At 45.8% G+C, this 23,936-nt stretch overlaps 1 protein-coding gene across 2 annotated transcripts in view; it reads right to left on the bottom strand.

Annotated features, from left to right (window-relative positions):
* The window catches only part of elmo1 (engulfment and cell motility 1 (ced-12 homolog, C. elegans)), a 216,818-nt gene that overhangs the window by 111,168 nt on the left and 81,714 nt on the right, over window positions 1-23,936 (bottom strand). For both annotated transcript variants that reach the window (XM_038972332.1, XM_038972331.1), the window contains exons 2-9: window positions 18,080-18,223; window positions 12,154-12,194; window positions 11,890-11,962; window positions 11,691-11,741; window positions 7,499-7,668; window positions 3,560-3,595; window positions 1,279-1,378; window positions 657-808 (exon numbers count right to left, since the gene is read on the bottom strand). In XM_038972332.1, the coding sequence (XP_038828260.1) occupies window positions 657-808; window positions 1,279-1,378; window positions 3,560-3,595; window positions 7,499-7,668; window positions 11,691-11,741; window positions 11,890-11,962; window positions 12,154-12,194; window positions 18,080-18,157 (701 nt within the window). In that variant the 5' untranslated portion in view covers window positions 18,158-18,223. The remainder of the gene's footprint in view (window positions 1-656; window positions 809-1,278; window positions 1,379-3,559; window positions 3,596-7,498; window positions 7,669-11,690; window positions 11,742-11,889; window positions 11,963-12,153; window positions 12,195-18,079; window positions 18,224-23,936) is intronic.

Here is a 23,936-nt window from a genome sequence, read left to right as displayed (position 1 = left end):
GTGGTCTGTAGTTGTGGTCAGTAGCTGTGTGGATGTGGTCAGTAGCTGGGTGGATGTGGTCAGTAGTTGTGTGGATGTGGTCAGTAGTTGTGGTCAGTAGTTGTGTGGATGTGGTCAGTAGTTGTGTGGCTACTCAGCCATGTCGGTACTAATCACACTGGGCTGAACCTATTATACACTACACGTACAGGGATATAGGATGAATCCCAAATACCACCCTATTCCCTATGGGTCCTGGTCCAAGTACTATAAAAGGGAAACAGGTTTCATTTGGGACACATACACTTGATCTATCTGCCATGTTTCTCAATGTATTACTTTCCTGTTCTTTCTGTTACAGTACTTCCCAATCATGGACACTAGAGAGTTCATTAGATCAATAGAGATATATCAAGCGTCTTAGAGTAGGTGTGCTGACCTGAGATCAGTTTGGCCTTTTCGATCATAAGGAAAAAGGTTATATGGACAGGGGGGACCTGATACTAGTTTAGCACTCCTACTCTGAGACACTTGATACATATGGCCCCAAATCTATTTTGTCAAATCTTCCTATAGGTTAAAGAGTGTTTCACGGTAATCTGCAATTAGGGATAATTTATAATCTCAGGCATAAAATAATATAGCTGAGTGCAATTGACCGTGCGGCTCTCGCTCACCCCTGCAGATGGGGTATAAGCTGTCCGATGGTGATCTCTTGCGCCACCTTCTGGTAGAGGTCCTGACTGTTGAGCACCATGGACTCCAGAATGGCCAGGGACCGCTGCAGCACAGCCGTGTCCATGGCTGACTTGTTCACATAACCTGCAATCTGCAATAGAGAAGTGTTAGTAACTGACTAGAAGACACATAAAAATAAACAATAAGAGTCACATGGGGATTGTTATTCAGAGACTACATGGGCTCTATTTCAGAGGTATTTTAAAAAAGTTTACAAAAACTTTAATATCATATCATTCCTGTGTATGGTATTACAAACATGTAATACCATACAAACAGTTTATAACATGCTTAATACATGTTATAAACTGTTTGAGAGCAGGCACCTTTCTAATTCATATTTTTCAGTTTGTTCATTCACATGATCCGCAATTCAACAGGACTTAGTTTGTTTGTGCACCTTCTTTCTCATTTAGCACATGGTTTTTACACATGATCTATAATACAACTTGATACTGGTTTGTTGGGGTACCTTCTTGATGAAGACGGCAGAAGAGCACACATACACAGCCCCGCCCACCACATAGCCCCGCCCACCACACACACTTAATGAGCAGGCACCTTCTTGATGAAAGCGACAGAGAAGGTATCCCAGGAGACGATGCCGTGGTCCATGAGCTCCACAAACGCTGTCAGCGTGAACGACAACAAGTCGCCGAAACTGAAACACAACAACAACAGCCAATAGAAACGTCTCTGCCATTGGTGCTGCCACGCGTATAGCTAAGCAGCCAAAAGCCTTGGTCTCAGGGAGAGCGGAGGAGAGGACAGGGTGAAGACACAGCCAGGTATGCTGAGGGCACAGAAATGCGAGAGGAGAGGACGACGACTGCGGCTCCCGATGGGTCAGACAGATGACTCAGTCCTCCATGAACAACAGGAGGCGTCAGAGAGCCAGTAGGAGCCAGGCAGCGCAGGGGAGCAGAGCCACGTAGCTGGAGGGCATTCATTCATTAATCATTCCCATGCAGTTACTAGTAGATGGTTATTAGTAGAGGCTAGAGTTGTCATCAAAGGAGGACCAAGCAACATTATTTCCTGGAAGATTTTTATCCAATGGTCTGAAAGCAAAGTGTTTCAATTTGTTATACGTTGAATCACCAACAGAAGTTCACAGGAAAAACAGCCTACATAAATCTCATAGAAAAATACAAATGATATATATATATATATATATATATATATATATATAATATTTGGAAAATACAAATAAATGAAGATTATATAAATGAATTGCTGTTTTTGACATTTTCAGAAATTCTTAACTGTGTGATTAGTCATGACAAAAATCTGAAATACTGTTTAAATCAAAACTGTGAAGCACACCTCTAGATATCATGTGGGAAATATTGTAAAATATTGCCCCCTGCAGTCAGATATTAATAGTGCTTCATATTTAATCAAGTTGGCCAATAGTCTCCAATGCGCGACTTGAAAGTAATCTTTAATATTCAAAAAAACAACATGCCATATGTACTTTTTAAGTACCAACACATTTCATAAACATAATTTTAAAAAATCTAAAAAATATGTATATATGTAAAGAAATTCTACATGATAAATAATATAAAGTTCGTATAAACAAAACCCATTCTAACAAAGATTTGGCTAATAACACACTGGCAGGACCAGACCAATTACAGGCTTAGCAACATACAATTAATTCATGAACACATTTGGTCAATCACAGACAACATTATGGCTCACATCTCAGACACATTCAGTAGTAATACTTGATTAATGAGTAGTAGTTAGTCCACAGTCGGACTGGGGTGAGTAAGCGTTTGCACATGGCAGTGGGAAGTTACTTGATGTATGAAATGATCATGTAAATATAAGTACATGATTCTACTGAAATGATTCTAGGTAGGCCGTCATTGTAAATAAGAATTTGTTCTTAACGGACTTGCCTTGTTAAATAAAGGTTCATTAAAAAGAAATACAATTCTAATGCTATAGACCTGTAACATTCTATAAAAAAGTTGACTCATTTAAGATGTAAGAACGACATGTTGACAAGACCAAAGAATGTAACCCTACAGAATGATGTCTTTACACTACAGGGTGAGGACAGTGAACTGCAGAATATTCATATGAATAGGGTGTAAAGGACTGCCCAATTAACATCTCTAACAACCCACCACCACCACCACCACCTACAATTAAAGTTCCCATCAAATGGGGTGTATTCATTGGGGCAAACTGTAGCAAAACGTTTTGCGATTTAAAAAAGTTTTGGAACTAAAACAAGTGTTTCTAATTGTTTCTAAAAGTTCAGGTAGGTCCCTCCCCGTTTCAGCCTGTTTAGCTTCCGTTTGGTTACTAGTGAATACACCCTTTAACATCATTTTCTAAGTTTAGAACCAAGAAACCAAGAAGAATCTCGGAATTTGCTCTGTGAGTTTCCTTATGAATCGTTGTCATGGTGCTCTTCAAAACAACGTCCCACGTGAAACAAGAGTATGCGTTTAGTTCCCTTTGAACATCAACCAATCGCCCAATACCTCATGCAAAAATGTGAGAACAATGCTGATTCGGTTACATGGTACACAGAGGATGAGTCTCAAATATCAACCTATTCCCTATATAGGGCCTGGGCCCTGGTCAAAAGTAATGCACTATGTAGGGAATAGGGTGCCATTTGGGATGTAACCAGAAATAAACAATACAAACAAGTTTGATTTCAAGTTGAAAGCCAGCGATGGCAGCCATGTTGTTTCCCATCAGTTTAATAGAGTTTTGAATCATGCAGACTCAGTTGCCGGGTAGATTAGAGGGAAGAGTACAAAGCCAGTCAGGGTAGTTATCTGACTGGGGAGGGGAAGGGAAAGGGAGGGCTTACCATGGCTTCATTATCTTCTGTAGTTTCTGATAGCGTCTGCAAAGATTTAAGAAACTTTGGCATCAGAGGAGAACAATGACCACGGAAGAAGGGGCTCAAGTCATAGTAGACAGATGGAGGTTATGGTTAGACAATAGACACATTGCCCATGTGTGTTTGTGTGTGTCCGGTCTGTCACTGTAACTTCTTTCTGATAAGACCAGAACAGGGGGCTGTATGGGATTTTCACAATGAATAAGTTCGCATGGACAGGAGAATCCTGATCCTAGACCAGCAGTCCTACTCTGAGATGCTTCATACATATGGCCCCAGAGCCCAGACACATGGAGGTTGGAGATGGACAGGACGTGAACAGAATTTCAGTGACAACTCCAATGTAGATCGCAACACAAGGCTGACTTGCTACAGTAACATGTGATACAATACAGGGAACAACACATTTGGCTAAACATAATTACACTGAGACCAAAGCCATAAAGATATACAGGGCTCTGGTTAACACAGGGGAATGGGTAGAGGTAAGATGGTGATAGAAGTGGAGGAGGATATTTGACCAAATAAACACACTCAAATAACACACACAGAGAGATAGACAGACACACAAAGCACGCAAAGCCGAAGTATGGTTTGGGAAGCAGTTGGAGTCTGAGTCTAAGAAAGACAAGACAAGACAAGACAAGACAAGACAAGACAAGACAAGACAAGACAAGACAGACACAGACAGACACAGACAGACACAGACAGACACAGACAGACAGACAGACAGACAGACAGACAGACAGACAGACAGACACAGACAGACAGACACAGACAGACAGACAGACAGACAGACAGAACAGGCTTTGCTTGCAAAGATGGCAATAAACTGACCAAAAATGGCCAACAATAAATTTAAACAACAAAAAGACAAAGTAAATCTCATGCGAGTAAATCTCATGAGAGACCTTAACATCATCTTGTTTTGTGATAAACCAGTAAGCTTGCTACAAAATTAACATTTCCCAGGGATCCAAAATGTTCGCCAGTTGACGTTGGTTCTACTGAACATTCTCAGCAGTTCAGGAATGTATATGTTACTACACCAATAGGGGGCGCAAAACCGCTTTCAATCACTGATACAGTATCCCACATTAATACAGCATGTTGTCATGCCCCAGACTGGGATATTAGAAAGTACTGCTCCCTGGTGTCTCTTCATGCTAAGCGTGTGAATGATCATATTACACTAGTCGGTCAGCAGGAATGTAGATGAGGATTGTAGATGATACACACACGCCTGCACTTTCAAACTCCGGGGCTACGCTCTGCTGACGCAGGAGTAATCTACACAAAACATATTTAAAGAAAGAGGCCTGAGGTGGCAGTATGCATCATGGGGGAATTAAGTGGGCAGCACTGCTTATAAGAGCATGAAAGAGGTTAAATTATTAATAGAGAAATGAATATGCATTAAGAACATTTAAATCAAGATCACAAAATAAATAATTTTGTTTTAAAATGGCACAATCAATCTATACAGTAAAGGGAGACATGTATATCAACACTACTATGGGCCCTGGTCTAAAGTAGTGCAATATATTAGGGAATAGGGTGTTGCTTGGGAGGCACACATTCTAAATGTAACTGTGGTGGGTCTTCACCTCCCCTGTACAAGAATGGAAGGTACTTATTGTAGAGGGGAGATACACTAACAGAATGGAAGGTTCTAGTTCTTATTGTAGAGGGGAGATACACTAACAGAATGGAAGGTTCTAGTTCTTATTGTAGAGGGGAGATACACTAACAGAATGGAAGGTTCTAGTTCTTATTGTAGAGGGGAGATACACTAACAGAATGGAAGGTTCTAGTTCTTATTGTAGAGGGGAGATCCACTATAAGTAATTCCAAGTGTCAGAGTTAGATGAGTTCAGCTGTGCTCTCCAGTCAGAGAGAGAGTGTGTGTTTGTTCTGTCAGAGAGTGTGTGTGTTTGTTCTATCAGAGAGAGTGTGTGTGTTTGTTCTATCAGAGAGAGTGTGTGTGTTTGGTCTATCAGAGAGAGTGTGTGTGTTTGGTCTATCAGAGAGAGTGTGTGTGTTTGGTCTATCAGAGAGAGTGTGTGTGTTTGGTCTATCAGAGAGTATTTATTTCATTTTTACTTTTGCGTTTTACTAAGAAAAGGCTATGTTTTTTATTTAAGTAGTATGTGTTCAGGAAGTGGAAATTAGTCTAAGCTTTAAGAAGTTTGTTAATGGATATTTATATTTTGTGTTTTAAGTTATCATTTCAGTTTTACTTGGTGTTATCACTGGTACACACAGTGTGTTTGGTCTATCAGAGAGAGAGTATGTGTTTGGTCTATCAGAGAGAGAGTGTGTGTTTGGTCTATCAGAGAGAGAGTGTGTGTTTGGTCTATCAGAGAGAGAGTGTGTGTTTGGTCTATCAGAGAGAGTGTGTGTGTTTGTTCTATCAGAGAGAGTGTGTGTGTTTGTTCTATCAGAGAGAGTGTGTGTGTTTGTTCTATCAGAGAGAGTGTGTGTGTTTGTTCTATCAGAGAGAGTGTGTGTGTTTGTTCTATCAGAGAGAGTGTGTGTGTTTGTTCTATCAGAGAGAGTGTGTGTGTTTGTTCTATCAGAGAGAGTGTGTGTGTTTGTTCTATCAGAGAGAGTGTGTGTTTGTTCTATCAGAGAGAGTGTGTGTGTTTGTTCTATCAGAGAGAGTGTGTGTGTTTGTTCTATCAGAGAGAGTGTGTGTGTTTGTTCTATCAGAGAGAGAGTATGTGTTTGGTCTATCAGAGAGAGTGTGTGTTTGGTCTATCAGAGAGAGTGTGTGTTTGGTCTATCAGAGAGAGTGTGTGTGTTTGGTCTATCAGAGAGAGAGTGTGTGTTTGGTCTATCAGAGAGAGAGTGTGTGTTTGGTCTATCAGAGAGAGAGTATGTGTTTGGTCTATCAGAGAGAGAGTATGTGTTTGGTCTATCAGAGAGAGTGTGTGTTTGGTCTATCAGAGAGAGTGTGTTTGTATCACGGCTGACCTTGCATGGTGATGGTGAAGCCCTTTGCATGTGAGCTGCTACTGACTGGGAAGTCTCTCTGGGCTGGGGAGGCTTAATGAGGATGTCATGTAGCAGAACGCATATATGTGTGTGTGTGTGTGTGTATATGTTTCAGACCACTGACGCCCTCTCAGCCAGTAAACGCTGTGTCCAGAGCCCCGGGCTAGCCTTTAATGAGGGTCTGCTGGGAAAGACAAGCATTTGGTTGGATTCAGGGCTGTTCAGTACAGTACAGTGCAAACAGCTATGGGTGACTGGAGACAGCTGACTGTGTGTGATTGAATGGGGGGGGGGGGTGTACGTGTGTGAGAAAGAGAGGGTGTGTGTGTGTGTGTGTCTTGCTTTGGCTGTGTGAGTCTCCAATGTGTGTTTTGACTCTGCAATCACACAGCATGACCCTGGCTCTCCTCTCCCTCCCTGGCTCTCCTCTCCCTCCCTGGCTCTCCTCTCCCTCCCTGGCTCTCCTCTCCCTCCCTGGCTCTCTGGGTTTCTGTCAGTGGGACTGTGAGCTCAAACTGCCCCCTTCCCCTCCTCTCCCTCCCTCCTCTCCCCCTGCCTCCTCTCCCCATGGGGTTCCAGTCAACATCACGGTGGAGAAACTCCACCTCAGCAAAACGCCACTTCCTGCCCTCGCCGTAACCTTCTGCTGAGACAGAGACCGCTTCCAAAATGGCACCCTATTACCTACAGTACTTTTGCCCTGAACCCTATTGGCCCTGCATCAAAAGTAGTGTACTATATAGGGAATATGATGCCATCTGGGACACAGACAACTTACCAGGCCCAAAGCCCAGTGAGACAAGCAGGCAGACCACCATTTAAGAGAACACTGCTTGGGAATGAGGTGGGGCTGCCGGAAAAGACAGAATAAAAGAAGGGAAAGGAAAGGAGGAGAGAGGAAGTACGTACTCTGTGCCGCTCTCCACCATCTGTGTGAGCAGTGAGATGCCGTCCAGGTTGATGAACTCCTGGGCGAAGGTGACGTCTCTGGAAGAGTTGGCCAGGTCCTTCAGAGCCTCCAGCTTCGCATCCATACTGGATGACTGGATTCTCTCGTGGAGCTGGGCCGCTGTCTGAGACTGGAGGGGAGGGGGAGACACCCGGGGAGAGGGCAGAGACAGGGGTTATACACCGGATATACACTGAGTGTACAAAACATTAAGAACACCTGCTCTATCCATGACAGACTGACCAGGTGATTCCAGGTAAAACTACGATCCCTTATTGATGTCACTTCAATCAGCGTAGACAAAGGGGAGGAGACAGGTTAAAGAAGGATTTTTAAGCCTCGAGACAATTGAGACATGGATTGTGTATGTGTGCCATTCAAAGGGTGAATGGACACGATAAAATATTTAAATGCCTTTGAACGGGGTATGGTAGTAGATGCCAGGCGCAACGGTTGTGTCAAGAACTGCAACACAGCTGGGTTTTTTACACTCAACAGTTTCCTGTGTGTATCAAGAATGGTCCACCACCCAAAGGACATCCAGCCAACTTGACAAAACTGTGGGAAACATGGGCCAGCATCCCTTTCGACACCCTGTTGAGTCCATGCCCTGACAAATTGAGTCTGTTCTGAGGTCAAAAGGGGGCAGGGGGGTGGTAGGGGGTGCAACTTAATATTAGGAAGGTGTTCTTAATATTTTGTACACTCAGTGTACATACGTATGTGTATATGGGCACATACATACTGTGCTGACAGTGAAATTATACAATGACTATGAGGTTAAAGTGCAGACTGTCAGCTTTAATTTGAGGGTATTTTCAATCATATCAGGTGAACTGTTTAGAAATTACATAACTTTTTGTACATAGTCCCCCACATTTTAGGGGACCAAAAGTATTGGGTTAAATTCACTTATGTGTATTAAAGTAGTCAAAAGTTTAGTATTTGGTCCCTTATTCCTAGCACACAATGATTACATCAAGCTTGTGATTCCTCAAACTTGTACGCATTTGCAGTTTGTTTTGGTTGAGTTTCAGATTATTTTGTGGCCAAATAATGAATCCAGCAAATAAATCCAACAAATATGTAGAGTCACAAGCTTAATGTAGTCATTGCATGCTATGAGTACAGAGCCAAAACAAACAAATGCGTCACTGTCCCAAAACTTTTGGAGCTCACCGTATTTCCACTGTACATAGGGTCGAGTCAGGGGTAATAGAAAAGGCAGGTGTCTGAGACTGGCGTCAAAAGGTTGCATGGGTACCTGTTTGTGCCACTCCTTGTCATGCCAAACATGATGACACAAACAAACTAGCACCCAGGCTTGTCAAAAGGAGAGAGAAAATAGTGCCCACTCACTCTGCCCGGAGTAGGTGAAAACGTGCTTTGGCGATGAAATTTCACCTCCTTATGTTACATTTACCAAGGCAAATATGATTCTTCATGTTCTGAATCGTTCCGTGGGGTCTTTCTCTAAAATATCATTAACATCATAACCAAAAAGTCGGATTTCGTAACCTAATACAGCTGATAATAAGCACTGAGCTCTGACGGAGCGGTGCCGCTTTATCCCAGCAACGTTTGAGGAGTTTACATGTTGCGGTAGTCGTTTGAGGAGTTTACATGTTGCGGTAGTCGTTTGAGGAGTTTACATGTTGCGGTAGTCGTTTGAGGAGTTTACATGTTGCGGTAGTCGTTTGAGGAGTTTACATGTTGCGGTAGTCGCTTGAGGAGTTTACATGTTGCGGTAGTCGTTTGAGGAGTTTACATGTTGCGGTAGTCGTTTGAGGAGTTTACATGTTGCGGTAGTCGTTTGAGGAGTTTACATGTTGAGGTAGTCGTTTGAGGAGTTTACATGTTGCGGTAGTCGTTTGAGGAGTTTACATGTTGAGGTAGTCGTTTGAGGAGTTTACATGTTGCGGTAGTCGTTTGAGGAGTTTACATGTTGCGGTAGTCGCTTGAGGAGTTTACATGTTGCGGTAGTCGCTTGAGGAGTTTACATGTTGCGGTAGTCGTTTGAGGAGTTTACATGTTGCGGTAGTCGCTTGAGGAGTTTACATGTTGCGGTAGTCGTTTGAGGAGTTTACATGTTGAGGTAGTCGTTTGAGGAGTTTACATGTTGCGGTAGTCGTTTGAGGAGTTTACATGTTGCGGTAGTCGCTTGAGGAGTTTACATGTTGCGGTAGTCGCTTGAGGAGTTTACATGTTGCGGTAGTCGTTTGAGGAGTTTACATGTTGCGGTAGTCGCTTGAGGAGTTTACATGTTGCGGTAGTCGTTTGAGGAGTTTACATGTTGCGGTAGTCGTTTGAGGAGTTTACATGTTGCGGTAGTCGTTTGAGGAGTTTACATGTTGCGGTAGTCGTTTGAGGAGTTTACATGTTGCGGTAGTCGTTTGAGGAGTTTACATGTTGCGGTAGTCGTTTGAGGAGTTTACATGTTGCGGTAGTCGTTTGAGGAGTTTACATGTTGCGGTAGTCGTTTGAGGAGTTTACATGTTGCGGTAGTCGTTTGAGGAGTTTACATGTTGCGGTAGTCGCTTGAGGAGTTTACATGTTGCGGTAGTCGTTTGAGGAGTTTACATGTTGCGGTAGTCGTTTGAGGAGTTTACATGTTGCGGTAGTCGCTTGAGGAGTTTACATGTTGCGGTAGTCGTTTGAGGAGTTTACATGTTGCGGTAGTCGTTTGAGGAGTTTACATGTTGCGGTAGTCGCTTGAGGAGTTTACATGTTGCGGTAGTCGTTTGAGGAGTTTACATGTTGTGGTAGTCATCTGCAAAGTTGTTTTAGGGGGTCACAAAAAGCTAAATTAGCATGTCACGTTTCACAGAGCTTGTTTTTGTTTGAAATCTTGAAAATGAAGAGGAATTTCATATGAATATGAAAAGTGTATACTGAAATATGAAATGTCTCAAAATCTATATCTATCTTACCTCTATATTGTTTTATATCCTGTGTATTCAAGAAGAAAGATGACCAGTTCAATGGTGAACCTGTCAGTTAGCCTTAATTCTCGCACAGCATCCAAACTAGCTGACGCCATGCTATTTTCCTGATTTCTTACCACTTTTTTCAGGCCTCCATTGATTTAGTCACCCTAATTCTTGCCATCCTACAAGGGTAAAAACGAATTGGTCAAAGGATGCGTTTTGATTGGACAACCTATAGAGTACAGTCTGGGCCTGGTAGCAGGGGGAAAGAGCGAGAGAGAGAGAGAGAGAGCGAGAGAGAGAGAGAGAGAGGGGGGAGAGCAGGGTTACAGATGTAGGATCTTTGCAATGCAGAACATTCACAATAAGTAGTTTATTTGAGGAGGTTTAAAAAGGCTTCTGAAGTTTGTAATTTCAATTTTGAAATTTCATATTTGATTTTCTCTTACGAAAAATGTATCAACCCCTACAAACATGTACATTAATTATAATCCACATAATAGTTCATATTTCCTGTTGCTGCAGGGTTATTTTCCTCCTGTAGCAAACTGGCTCAAAGTAAGATCCTACATCTGTATACAGTTGTTGAGGTCTTGTGTGGATGGTGCTGCTAATCTATTATACAGTATGTATGCTAAATCAGGGCTTCTCCTTTTACAGTCATGTCATTAGCTTGGACTGTTATTGGCTTCAAGGGAGAAGCCAGGCCAGAACAAGAATGCAGAGAAGGTGAAAACAAAAGAAATCTATCTAACCCTCAGAGTATACTGGAGCAGACGTTTCTGCATGGGCCCGTCTCCAGTGAATTTCCCCCTAACAGCAGACACTTTTCCAGGCCTCTCACCCTCTCTATCTATCCGAGGGATTAGAGGAAGAAGACGGGAGGGAGGCGGGGACAGGCGAGATTAAGATGTCATGATAGGGATGGCAGACACTCTCAGTCAAAATGCTCAGTATCTAACAACATCTTCATGTTACGAACAGGAAGGCAGAATGGCCGTGGAAGTTGAATGAGTCATTTAACCATAAAATGTGTCTTTCCACTTAACCCTGAAATTCCCATTTACTCTGAAATGTGAGTTTCAACTTCACTGTTAAATGGAGAAAAGGTTAAAAATATCAAAAAGAAGATTTAGCCTTATAACATGAAACTATTGGAGCTCAAAGACTCTTCCTCTTTCAATATGTTTTAGGACTACTTGATGAGTACATAACCAAAACTTACAGGAGATGTTGTTAGTCGCAGTATCGAACCATTCTTTATGTCATTGCGATTCTGCGGTGACAAGAAAAGGGACAACTTTGAGGTGTGATTTCAAACGTAACATACAATACACAAAGTTGAGTTGGAACATTAAAATCAATATGCATATTATCATTGTTTAGTCCAATATGACAGAGATAACAAGAAAGTAGATGCCAACCTTTTCTGTGATGTAGAAATTAGTGGAATCGGCATTTTGCAGAGCAAAGTTTTCGTGGTTCCCCAAAGACCATCTGAAAGCGAAAATGTAAAACAAAATACTTTTGAACTTTGAATTGAAAGAACACTGCATCTCTCAACGACAGAGAAACACTCAGACCCAAGAGCCTTTTTATTTAAACGCAGCACAGAAATGCATAACTATGAGCATTTCTATCAAGGTTATGAGAGACAGACAGAGAGAGAGAAAGAAACATTTCCTTACCCTTCGCACACTTCTTTTATAATGGCCGAGAGGGGCTTTTTCTGAGAAAAGAAGAATGAGTAATCAGAAACAACAGTTCATCCTCATTAGAACACAAGGACCTTTAAGGACAGCTACTTCAAACGGAAGTGGGGGAACATTAACTCTATAGGAGAAGGATACAGTAGAACTACACTGCTCAGGAACAACTACTTTATATAACATTAAAGGAGATTCAGATAGAACCAGAGAGGATTCTTCAGAGAACATTTGAACTTGCCTGGTCCCAGATCTGTTTGTGCGGTCTTTCCAAATCCTATGTTCATTGTCACGCCAGTTGGCAAGATGGCAACAACAGATCTGGGATCAGTCTATGTTTATAACATCATGCGGGGTGGAGTGGTATAGCTTTAGTGGTCAGTGGTAAAGGATCTGGACAGCCAGGGCTAAGAAGTCCCAAACGGCACCCCTTTCCCTACATAGTGGACTACTTTTGACCAGGGCCTATAGGGCTCTAGTCAAAAGTAGTGCACTATGTAGGGAATAGGGTTCTGTTTGGGATGCACCTCATATGTTCTGCTGTTGAATCAACAACCATCTGCACATCATTATAGTTCCATAACAGATTTCAAATGGTATTGTGTACAGCTATAAAGTCTCTCTCCAGACAGAGGGAACAAGGGAGGGAATGGTGTTGTATGTTTTGGAACGACAGCCAGTATTAACTCTCTCTACTGCAGTGTTCCCCAGTCCTCTGAGAGTGTACTGCAGGGAAGAGGGGGCACTCTGTAACACTGCGTGCGCACACACCCCTCTTCTCTCCCTATCCCCCTATACCCTTACCAAGGCTTCAAGCATTCCTATTCCTCTCTCGCTCAGTCTCTCTACCTCCCTCTCCCTCTACCTCCCCCCGTCGCTCTACCTCCCCCCTCCCTCTCTCTACCTCTCTCTCCCTCTCTCTACCTCCCCCCTCCCTCTTGCGCCACCTCCCCCCTCACTCGACCCCCCCCCCTACCCCCCCTCTCCCCACCCTCCCTCCCTCTCACTCAACCTCCTCCCTCTCACTCAACCTCCTTCCTCTCACTCCATCTCCTCCCTCTCACTCCATCTCCTCCCTCTCACTCCATCTCCTCCCTCTCACTCCATCTCCTCCCTCTCACTCCATCTCCTCCCTCTCACTCCATCTCCTCCCTCTCACTCTCCCCCCCCCCCCCCCTGCCCCTCTCTCTACCTCCCCCAACCTTGCTACCTTCTCCCCTCTCTCTCTACCTCTCCCCCCTCTCTCTCTACCTCGCTACCTCCTCCCTCTCTCTACCTCTCCCCTCTCTATCTACCTCGCTACCTCCTCCCTCTCTCTACCTCGCTACCTCTCCCTCTACCTCGCTACCTCCTCCCTCTACCTCGCTACCTCTCCCCTCTCTCTCTACCTCTCCCCATCTCTCTCTACCTCTCCCCATCTCTCTCTACCTCTCCCCATCTCTCCCTACCTCTACCTCTCCTCTCTCTCTCCCTCTCCCCCTCTCCTCTCCTCGCTCTCTACCTCTACACCTCCCCCCCCTCTCTACCTCCCCCTCTCTCTCTACCTCCACCCTCTCTCTCTACCTCCACCCTCTCTCTCTACCTCCACCCTCTCTCTCTACCTCCACCCTCTCTCTCTACCTCCACCCTCTCTCTCTACCTCCACCCTCTCTCTCCCTGTCTAGAGCATCCTCACCAGCCCCTCAGAGCTACAGTAGCTAGTTCTCTCTCTTTAGCATGTGCTGTACTTGGATCAATTCTCAGACACTAAAAAACAAATGTTTGGGTAGAGGCCTGGGAGGCACAGCAGCAGAGTCACACACACACACACACACACACACACACACACACACACACACACACACACACACACACACACACACACACACACACACACACACACACACACACACACACACACACACACACACACACCACTGTGTGTGTATGTGATAGAGAGGCAGCAGCTCACTCTGTAGAGGCTCTTTATATTTCTGCAGAGCTAGTCTCAATGAGCTCCAGAGCACTGAACTGGCTACTAGTCTCAATGAGCTCCAGAGCACTGAGCTGGCTGCTAGTCTCAATGAGCTCCAGAGCACTGAACTGGCTACTAGTCTCAATGAGCTCCAGAGCACTGAGCTGGCTGCTAGTCTCAATGGGCTCCAAAGCACTGAGCTGGCTGCTAGTCTCAATGAGCTCCAGAGCACTGAGCTGGCTGCTAGTCTCAATGAGCTCCAGAGCACTGAGCTGGCTGCTAGTCTCAATGAGCTCCAGAGCACTGAGCTGGCTGCTAGTCTCAATGAGCTCCAGAGCACTGAGCTGGCTGCTAGTCTCAATGAGCTCCAGAGCACTGAGCTGGCTGCTAGTCTCAATGGGCTCCAGAGCACTGAGCTGGCTGCTAGTCTCAATGAGCTCCAGAGCACTGAGCTGGCTGCTGGTCTCAATGAGCTCCAGAGCACTGAGCTGGCTGCTAGTCTCAATGAGCTCCAGAGCACTGAGCTGGCTGCTAGTCTCAATGAGCTCCAGAGCACTGAGCTGGCTGCTAGTCTCAATGAGCTCCAGAGCACTGAGCTGGCTGCTAGTCTCAATGGGCTCCAGAGCACTGAGCTGGCTGCTAGTCTCAATGAGCTCCAGAGCACTGAGCTGGCTGCTAGTCTCAATGGGCTCCAGAGCACTGAGCTGGCTGCTAGTCTCAATGAGCTCCAGAGCACTGAGCTGGCTACTAGTCTGAATGAGCTCCAGAGCACTGAACTGGCTGCTAGTCTCAATGAGCTCCAGAGCACTGAACTGGCTGCTAGTCTCAATGAGCTCCAGAGCACTGAGCTGGCTGCTAGTCTCAATGAGCTCCAGAGCACTGAGCTGGCTGCTAGTCTCAATGAGCTCCAGAGCACTGAGCTGGCTGCTAGTCTCAATGAGCTCCAGAGCACTGAGCTGGCTGCTAGTCTCAATGAGCTCCAGAGCACTGAACTGGCTGCTAGTCTCAATGAGCTCCAGAGCACTGAGCTGGCTGCTAGTCTCAATGAGCTCCAGAGCACTGAACTGGCTGCTAGTCTGAATGAGCTCCAGAGCACTGAACTGGCTGCTAGTCTCAATGAGCTCCAGAGCACTGAACTGGCTGCTAGTCTCAATGAGCTCCAGAGCACTGAGCTGGCTGCTAGTCTCAATGAGCTCCAGAGCACTGAGCTGGCTGCTAGTCTCAATGAGCTCCAGAGCACTGAACTGGCTGCTAGTCTCAATGAGCTCCAGAGCACTGAGCTGGCTGCTAGTCTCAATGAGCTCCAGAGCACTGAGCTGGCTGCTAGTCTCAATGAGCTCCAGAGCACTGAACTGGCTACTAGTCTCAATGAGCTCCAGAGCACTGAGCTGGCTGCTAGTCTCAATGGGCTCCAAAGCACTGAGCTGGCTGCTAGTCTCAATGAGCTCCAGAGCACTGAGCTGGCTGCTAGTCTCAATGAGCTCCAGAGCACTGAGCTGGCTGCTAGTCTCAATGAGCTCCAGAGCACTGAGCTGGCTGCTAGTCTCAATGAGCTCCAGAGCACTGAGCTGGCTGCTAGTCTCAATGAGCTCCAGAGCACTGAGCTGGCTGCTAGTCTCAATGGGCTCCAGAGCACTGAGCTGGCTGCTAGTCTCAATGAGCTCCAGAGCACTGAGCTGGCTGCTGGTCTCAATGAGCTCCAGAGCACTGAGCTGGCTGCTAGTCTCAATGAGCTCCAGAGCACTGAGCTGGCTGCTAGTCTCAATGAGCTCCAGAGCACTGAGCTGGCTGCTAGTCTCAATGAGCTCCAGAGCACTGAGCTGGCTGCTAGTCTCAATGGGCTCCAGAGCACTGAGCTGGCTGCTAGTCTCAATGAGCTCCAGAGCACTGAGCTGGCTGCTAGTCTCAATGGGCTCCAGAGCACTGAGCTGGCTGCTAGTCTCAATGAGCTCCAGAGCACTGAGCTGGCTACTAGTCTGAATGAGCTCCAGAGCACTGAACTGGCTGCTAGTCTCAATGAGCTCCAGAGCACTGAACTGGCTGCTAGTCTCAATGAGCTCCAGAGCACTGAGCTGGCTGCTAGTCTCAATGAGCTCCAGAGCACTGAGCTGGATGCTAGTCTCAATGAGCTCCAGAGCACTGAGCTGGCTGCTAGTCTCAATGAGCTCCAGAGCACTGAGCTGGCTGCTAGTCTCAATGAGCTCCAGAGCACTGAGCTGGCTGCTAGTCTCAATGAGCTCCAGAGCACTGAGCTGGCTGCTAGTCTCAATGAGCTCCAGAGCACTGAGCTGGCTGCTAGTCTCAATGAGCTCCAGAGCACTGAGCTGGCTGCTAGTCTCAATGAGCTCCAGAGCACTGAGCTGGCTGCTAGTCTCAATGAGCTCCAGAGCACTGAGTTGGCTGCTAGTCTCAATGAGCTCCAGAGCACTGAGCTGGCTGCTAGTCTCAATGAGCTCCAGAGCACTGAGCTGGCTGCTAGTCTTAATGAGCTCCAGAGCACTGAGCTGGATGCTGGTCTCAATGAGCTCCAGAGCACTGAGCTGGCTGCTAGTCTCAATGAGCTCCAGAGCACTGAGCTGGCTGCTAGTCTCAATGAGCTCCAGAGCACTGAGCTGGCTGCTAGTCTCAATGAGCTCCAGAGCACTGAGCTGGCTGCTAGTCTCAATGAGCTCCAGAGCACTGAGCTGGCTACTAGTTTCAATGAGCTCCAGAGCACTGAGCTGGCTGCTAGTCTCAATGAGCTCCAGAGCACTGAGCTGGCTGCTAGTCTCAATGAGCTCCAGAGCACTGAACTGGCTGCTAGTCTCAATGGAAATGTTTGGGCATGTTTTCACAGTTAAAACTGCTTGGATGACAATGCATGCATCTCTCAGTAGCACCTAACTCCATGACAGTGTACGTTGTCAGTAACAGAGTAACAATTACATTTACAGAGATTATATACCTAGAGGTGTAATTTGTTCTATGGGTCACATATCACATCGAACGTGTGACAGGACACCTTGTGTACATTGCCCTTTACATCAGTGGGTGTGTACATTATAATCCACAACAAAGGATTCCTGTACTGTGTTGCAGCCAACCAGGGTAAACTACTAGCTCAGGGGTACAGTAGGAAATAGAGGTGAAATAGAGGTGACAAATCCTGACTGATTCCTGCATTACCTTGATGGCTGCATCTGAAATGGCACCCTATTTGCACTCAAATGTCGTGCACTATAAAGGGAATAGAGTGCCATTTGGGATGCCCATCGGTGATTTCTCCTTCTTCCTAACCACTGAGAGCCACTGACGGCAGGAGTGCATTCATTAGGGCACACCGTAGCAAAAGTTTTGCAACGGAAAAACAAAAACAAGTGTTTCTTATTACAGTACACATGTTTACAGTGTAGGTACTTCCTCCTCGTTTCAGCCAGTTTGCTTTTGTGGTTCCTATTGAATACACCCCAGATAGCAAAACCATAGAAATACAATTATAAACTGGGTGGTTTGAATTCTGAATTCTGTTTGGCTGAAGGCCGTGGTATATCAGACCGACAAAACATGTATTTTTACTGCTCTAATTAAGTTGGTAACCAGTTTATAATAGCAATAAAGCTCCTCTGGGGTTTGTGGTATATGGCTAATATACCATGGCTAACGGCTGTATCCAGGCACTCCACAGAACAGCCCTTAGCCGTAGTATATTGGCCATATACCACACCTCCTCGTGCCTTATTGCTTAATTATAACATAACGTTATTAACCCTTGTCCTGGACTAAAAAGCATGCTCAATTGAGAATCTAGGTCCGGAAAACTAGGCTCTATGAGTGCAACTGACGTCTGCACTAATCTGAGTCAGGCAAAGGACTAGCAATGCGTAGGATTGTCACCATTGGTTTTGAGACAATAGGTGAAAGTAGTACTTGGCAGCTTATTGGGAAATTGACCCCTCTTTTTCATCAGGCACTGACCTGGTCTATCTCCATGAGCTTGGGGAAGGCCCCCGGCCACTCGATGGCCACCTTGACAATATCGGAGGGCGGTGGCATGATGGCGGTGGAGGGGGTGTGGAGGTGCCTCTCACTGTCTCACTGCTGAAGAGCTCTCATCCAAACCTGGAGGGAGAGAAACAGACAGAGGAGGTCATGTTAGTGAATGGACAGCATAGAATAGAGTAGAACAGACTACAATAGATTAGAATATAATTCATAAAATTCTTAAAATTTTGCTGACACAGTACTATACTGAATGTACGAAACAAGAGGAACACCTTCCTAATATTGAGTTGCACCCCTTTTGCCCTCAGCAGGTGTTGCTCCTGAACCCAACCTCAGCAGGTGTTGCTCCTGAACCCAACCCCAGCAGGTGTTGCTCCTGAACCCAACCTCAGCAGGAGTTGCTCCTGAACCCAACCCCAGCAGGAGTTGCTCCTGAACCCAACCCCAGCAGGAGTTGCTCCTGAACCCAACCCCAGCAGGAGTTGCTCCTGAACCCAACCCCAGCAGGAGTTGCTCCTGAACCCAACCTCAGCAGGAGTTGCTCCTGAACCCAACCCCAGCAGGTGTTGCTCCTGAACCCAACCCCAGCAGGAGTTGCTCCTGAACCCAACCTCAGCAGGTGTTGCTCCTGAACCCAACCTCAGCAGGAGTTGCTCCTGAACCCAACCTCAGCAGGTGTTGCTCCTGAACCCAACCTCAGCAGGAGTTGCTCCTGAACCCAACCTCAGCAGGAGTTGCTCCTGAACCCAACCTCAGCAGGTGTTGCTCCTGAACCCAACCCCAGCAGGAGTTGCTCCTGAACCCAACCCCAGCAGGAGTTGCTCCTGAACCCAACCTCAGCAGGAGTTGCTCCTGAACCCAACCCCAGCAGGAGTTGCTCCTGAACCCAACCTCAGCAGGTGTTGCTCCTGAACCCAACCCCAGCAGGTGTTGCTCCTGAACCCAACCCCAGCAGGAGTTGCTCCTGAACCCAACCTCAGCAGGAGTTGCTCCTGAACCCAACCTCAGCAGGAGTTGCTCCTGAACCCAACCTCAGCAGGTGTTGCTCCTGAACCCAACCTCAGCAGGTGTTGCTCCTAAACCCAACCTCAGCAGCTTATGATGAGAGCAGCGGTGTGACATACACGGCAGGCAGCATCAGAGGTGACAGCGAGATAGCGAGAGAGACAGCGAGAGAGGAGACAGCGAGAGAGACAGCGAGAGAGAGAGAGCGAGAGCGAGAGAGACAGCGAGAGAGGAGACAGCGAGAGAGAGAGAGCGAGAGAGACAGCGAGAGAGAGAGAGAGAGAGACAGCGAGACAGCGAGAGAGAGAGAGAGACAGCGAGAGAGAGAGAGAGACAGCGAGAGAGAGAGAGAGAGCGAGAGACAGCGAGAGAGAGAGAGAGAGACAGCGAGAGAGAGAGAGACAGCGAGAGAGAGAGACAGCGAGAGAGAGATTTTGTTACGTTACAACCTTATATTAAAATGGATTACATTATTGTTTTCTCATAAACCTACAAACATTACCCCATAATGACAAAAAAATTATAATGAAAATATCACATTTACATAAATATTCAGACCCTTTACCCAATACTTTGTTGAAGCACCTTTGACAGCGATTACAGCCTTGAGTCCTCTTGGATATGACGCTACAAGCTTGGCACACCTGTATTTGGGGAATTTCTCCCATTCTTCTCAGCAGATACTCTCAAGTTATGTCAGTTTGGATGGGGAGCATCGCTGCACAGCTATTTTTAGGTCTCTACAGAGATGTTTGATCGGGTTCAAGTCTGGACTCTGGCTGGGCCACTCAAGGACATTGAGACTTGTCCCGAAGCCACTCCTGTGTTGTCTTGGCTGTGTTCTTAGGGTCGTTGTCCTGTTGTCGCTGTACTTTTCTCCGTTCCATCTTTGTCTCGATCCTGACTAGTCCCTGTGTAACAGCATAGCTTTAAACCGTCCCCTCGCCCAGACACGGGCGCGAACCAGGGACCTTCTGCACACATCAACAACGGTCGCCCACGAAGCATCGTTACCCATCGAGCCACAAAGGCCGCGGCCCTTGCAGAGCAAGGGGCAACACTACTTCTAGGTTTCAGAGCAAGTGACGTAACTGATTGAAACGCTACTAGCGCGTACCCGCTAACTAGCTAGCCATTTCACATCCGTTACACTCACCCCCCTTTCAACCTCCTCCTTTTCCGCAGCAACCAGTGATCCGGGTCAACAGCATCAATGTAACAGTATAACTTTAGTACGTCCCCTTGCCCCGACCTCGGGCGCGAACCAGGGACCCTCTGCACACATCAACAACGGTCGCCCACGAAGCATCGTTACCCATCGCTCCACAAAGGCCGCGGCCCCTCGCCCAGACACGGGCGCGAACCAGGGACCCTCTGCACACATCAACAACGGTCGCCCACGAAGCATCGTTACCCATCGCGCCACAAAGGCCGCGGCCCTTGCAGAGCAAGGGGCAACACTACTTCTAGGTTTCAGAGCAAGTGACGTAACTGATTGAAACGCTACTAGCGCGTACCCGCTAACTAGCTAGCCATTTCACATCCGTTACACCTGCCGCCAAAAAAACATCCCACAGCATGATGCTGCCACCACCATGCTTTACTGTAGGGATGGTGCCAGGTTTCCTCTAGACGTGACGCTGGGAAATCAGGCCAAAAGAGTTCAATCTTGGTTTCATCAGACCAGATAATCTTGTTTCTTTAGGTGCCTTTTGGAAAACTCCAAGCTGGCTGTCATGTGTCTGTTACTGAGGAGTGGTTTCCATCTGGTCACTCTACCATAAAGGCCTGACTGGTGGAGTGCTGCAGAGATGGTTGTCCTTCTGGGAGGCTCTCCCATCTCAACGGAGAAGCTCTGTCAGAGGAACCATCGGATTCTTGGTCACCTCCCTGACCAAGGCACTTCTGCCCCGAATGATCAGTTCAGCCAGGCAGCCAGCTCAAGGAAGAGTCTTGGTGGATACAAACTTCTTCCATTTAAGAATGATGGAGGCCACTGTGTTCTTGGGGACCTTCAATTCTGCAGACAGTTTTTGGTACCCTTCCCCAGATCTGTGCCGACACAATCCTGTCTCGGAGCTCTACGGACAATTCCTTCCACCTCATGGCTTGGTTTTTGCTCTGACATGCACTGTCAACTGTGGGACTTTATATAGACAGGTGTGTGCCTTTCCAAATCATGTACAATCAATTGGACTCCAATCAAGTTGTAGAAACATCTTAAGGATGATCAATGGAAACAGGATGCACCTGAGCTTAATTTCGAGTCGCATAGCAAAGGGTCTGAATACTTATGTAAATAAGGTATCCGTTGTTTTATTTTTAATACAATTACATTTTTAAAAAATATATAAGTCTATAACGTAACACAATTTGGACAAATGGAATGGGTCTGAATACTTTAAATATATACAGTTGAAGTCAGAAGTTTACATACACTTAGGTTGGAGTCATTAAAACTAGTTTTTCAACCACTCCACAAATTTCTTGTTAACAAACTATAGTTTTGGCAAGTCGGTTAGGACATCTACTTTGTGCATGACACAAGTCATTTTTCCAACAATTGTTTACAGACAGATTATTTCACTGTATCACAATTCCAGTGGGTCAGAAGTTTACATACACTAAGTTGACTGTGCCTTTAAACAGCTTGGAAAATTCCAGAAAATGTCATGGCTTTAGAAGCTTCTGATAGGCTAATTGACATCATTTGAGTCAATTGGAGGTGTACCTGTGGATGTATTTCAAGGCCTACCTTCAAACCCAGTGTCTCTTTGCTTGACATCATGGGACAATCAAAAGAAAATCAGCCTACAAACAATTGTAGACCTCCACAAGTCTGGTTCATCCTTGGGAGCAATTTCCAAATGCCTGAAGGTACCATGTTCATCTGTACAAACAATAGTATGCAAGTATAAACACCATGGGACCACGCAGCTGTCATACCGCTCAGGAAGGAAACGCGTTCTGTGCCCTAGAGATTAACGTATTTTGGTGCAAAATATGCACATTATTCCCAGAACAACAGCAAAGGACCTTGTGAAGATGCTGGAGGAAACAGGTACAAAAGTATCTATATCCACATTAAAACTAGTCCTATATCGACATAACCCGAAAGGCTGTTCAGCAAGGAAGAAGCCACTGCTCCAAAACCGCCACAAAAAAGCCAGACAATGGTTTGCAACTGCACATGGGGACAAAGATCATACTTTTTGGAGAAATGTCCTCTGGTCTGATGAAACAAAAATCTAACTGTTTGGCCATAATGAACATAGGAAAAAGGGGGATGCTTGCAAGCCGAAGAACACCATCCCAACCGTGAAGCACGGGGGTGGTAGCATCATGTTGTGGGGGAGCTTTGCTGCCGGAGGGACTGGTGCACTTCACAAAATAGATGGCATCATGAGGCAGGAAAATTATGTGGATATATTGAAGCAACAGCTCAAGACATCAGTCAGGAAATTAAAGCTTGGTTGCAAATGGGTCTTCCAAATGGACAATGACCCCAAGCATACTTCCAAAGTTGTGGCAAAATGGCTTAAGGACAACAAAGTCAAGGTATTGGAGTGGCATTCACAAAGCCCTGACCTCAAACCTATAGAAAATGTGTGGGCAGAATTTAAAAAGCATGTACGAGCAAGGAGGCCTACAAACCTGACTCAGTCACACCAGCTCGGTCAGGAGGAATGGGACAAAATTCAACCAGCTTATTGTGGGAAGCTTGTGGAAGGCTACCCGAAATGTTTGAAACAAGTTAAACAATTTAAAGGCAATGCTACCAAATACTAATTGATGTAATGTAAACTTCTGACCCACTGGGAATGTGATGAAAGAAATAACAGCTGAAATAAATCATTCTCTCTACTATTATTCTGATATTTCACATTCTTAAAATATAGTGGTGATCCTAACTGACCGAAGACAGAGAATTTTTACTCTGATTAAATGTCAGAAATGGTGAAAAACGGAGTTTAAATGTATTTGGCTAAGGTGTATGTAAACTTCCGACTTCAACTGTATGTATGTATATGTATATATATATATATATATTTTTTTTAAATGTTTTATTTTATGTATTTTTTTGTTGTTGCACAAAACAATTTAGGCAACGGGGATCTTGATCCAGGAGGGGCTTGAATGTCTCTGCTGTAACCAAGAAGCTTGATCTTGACATCTAGCCACTTAGATAACAAGTTAGCAAACTAAATGCAATGCTGGAGTCCTGAGCTGGATATCATTTATTTGACACATCTTAGATTTCTTATAGTCATAATTAACTTATAGTAAAAGCAGTGGCGTAGCACGCAACCCCACAGTCCCCGTGAGGTGGATCATACGGTCCGTATTTCGAAATATAAAGTTTATACCTTATACCGGGGTATTGCCGGTGTGAGGAAAATAACCTCACACTCAACGTCAACAAAACAAAAGGAGATGATCGTAGACTTCAGGAAACAGCAGAGGGAGCACCCCCCTATCCACATCGACGGGACAGTAGTGGAGAGGGTAGTAAGTTAAGTTCCTCGGTGTACACATCACGGACAAACTGAATTGGTCCACCCACACAGACAGCGTTGTGAAGAAGGCGCAGTAGCGCCTCTTCAACCTCAGGAGGCTGAAGAAATTCGGCTTGTCACCAAAAGCGCTCACAAACTTTTACAGATACACAATCGAGAGCATCCTGTCGGGCTATATCACCGCCTGGTACGGCAACTGCTCCGCCCACAACCGTAAGGCTCTCCAGAGGGTAGTGAGGTCTGCACAACGCATCACCTGGGGCAAACTACCTGCCCTCCAGGACACCTACACCACCCGATGTCACAGG

This window comes from Salvelinus namaycush, chromosome 32, assembly GCF_016432855.1.
Source record: "Salvelinus namaycush isolate Seneca chromosome 32, SaNama_1.0, whole genome shotgun sequence".
Lineage (NCBI taxonomy): Eukaryota > Metazoa > Chordata > Actinopteri > Salmoniformes > Salmonidae > Salvelinus > Salvelinus namaycush.
Note: the sequence above shows the minus strand (reverse complement) of the source record. Positions and strands in the feature narration are given on the sequence as shown.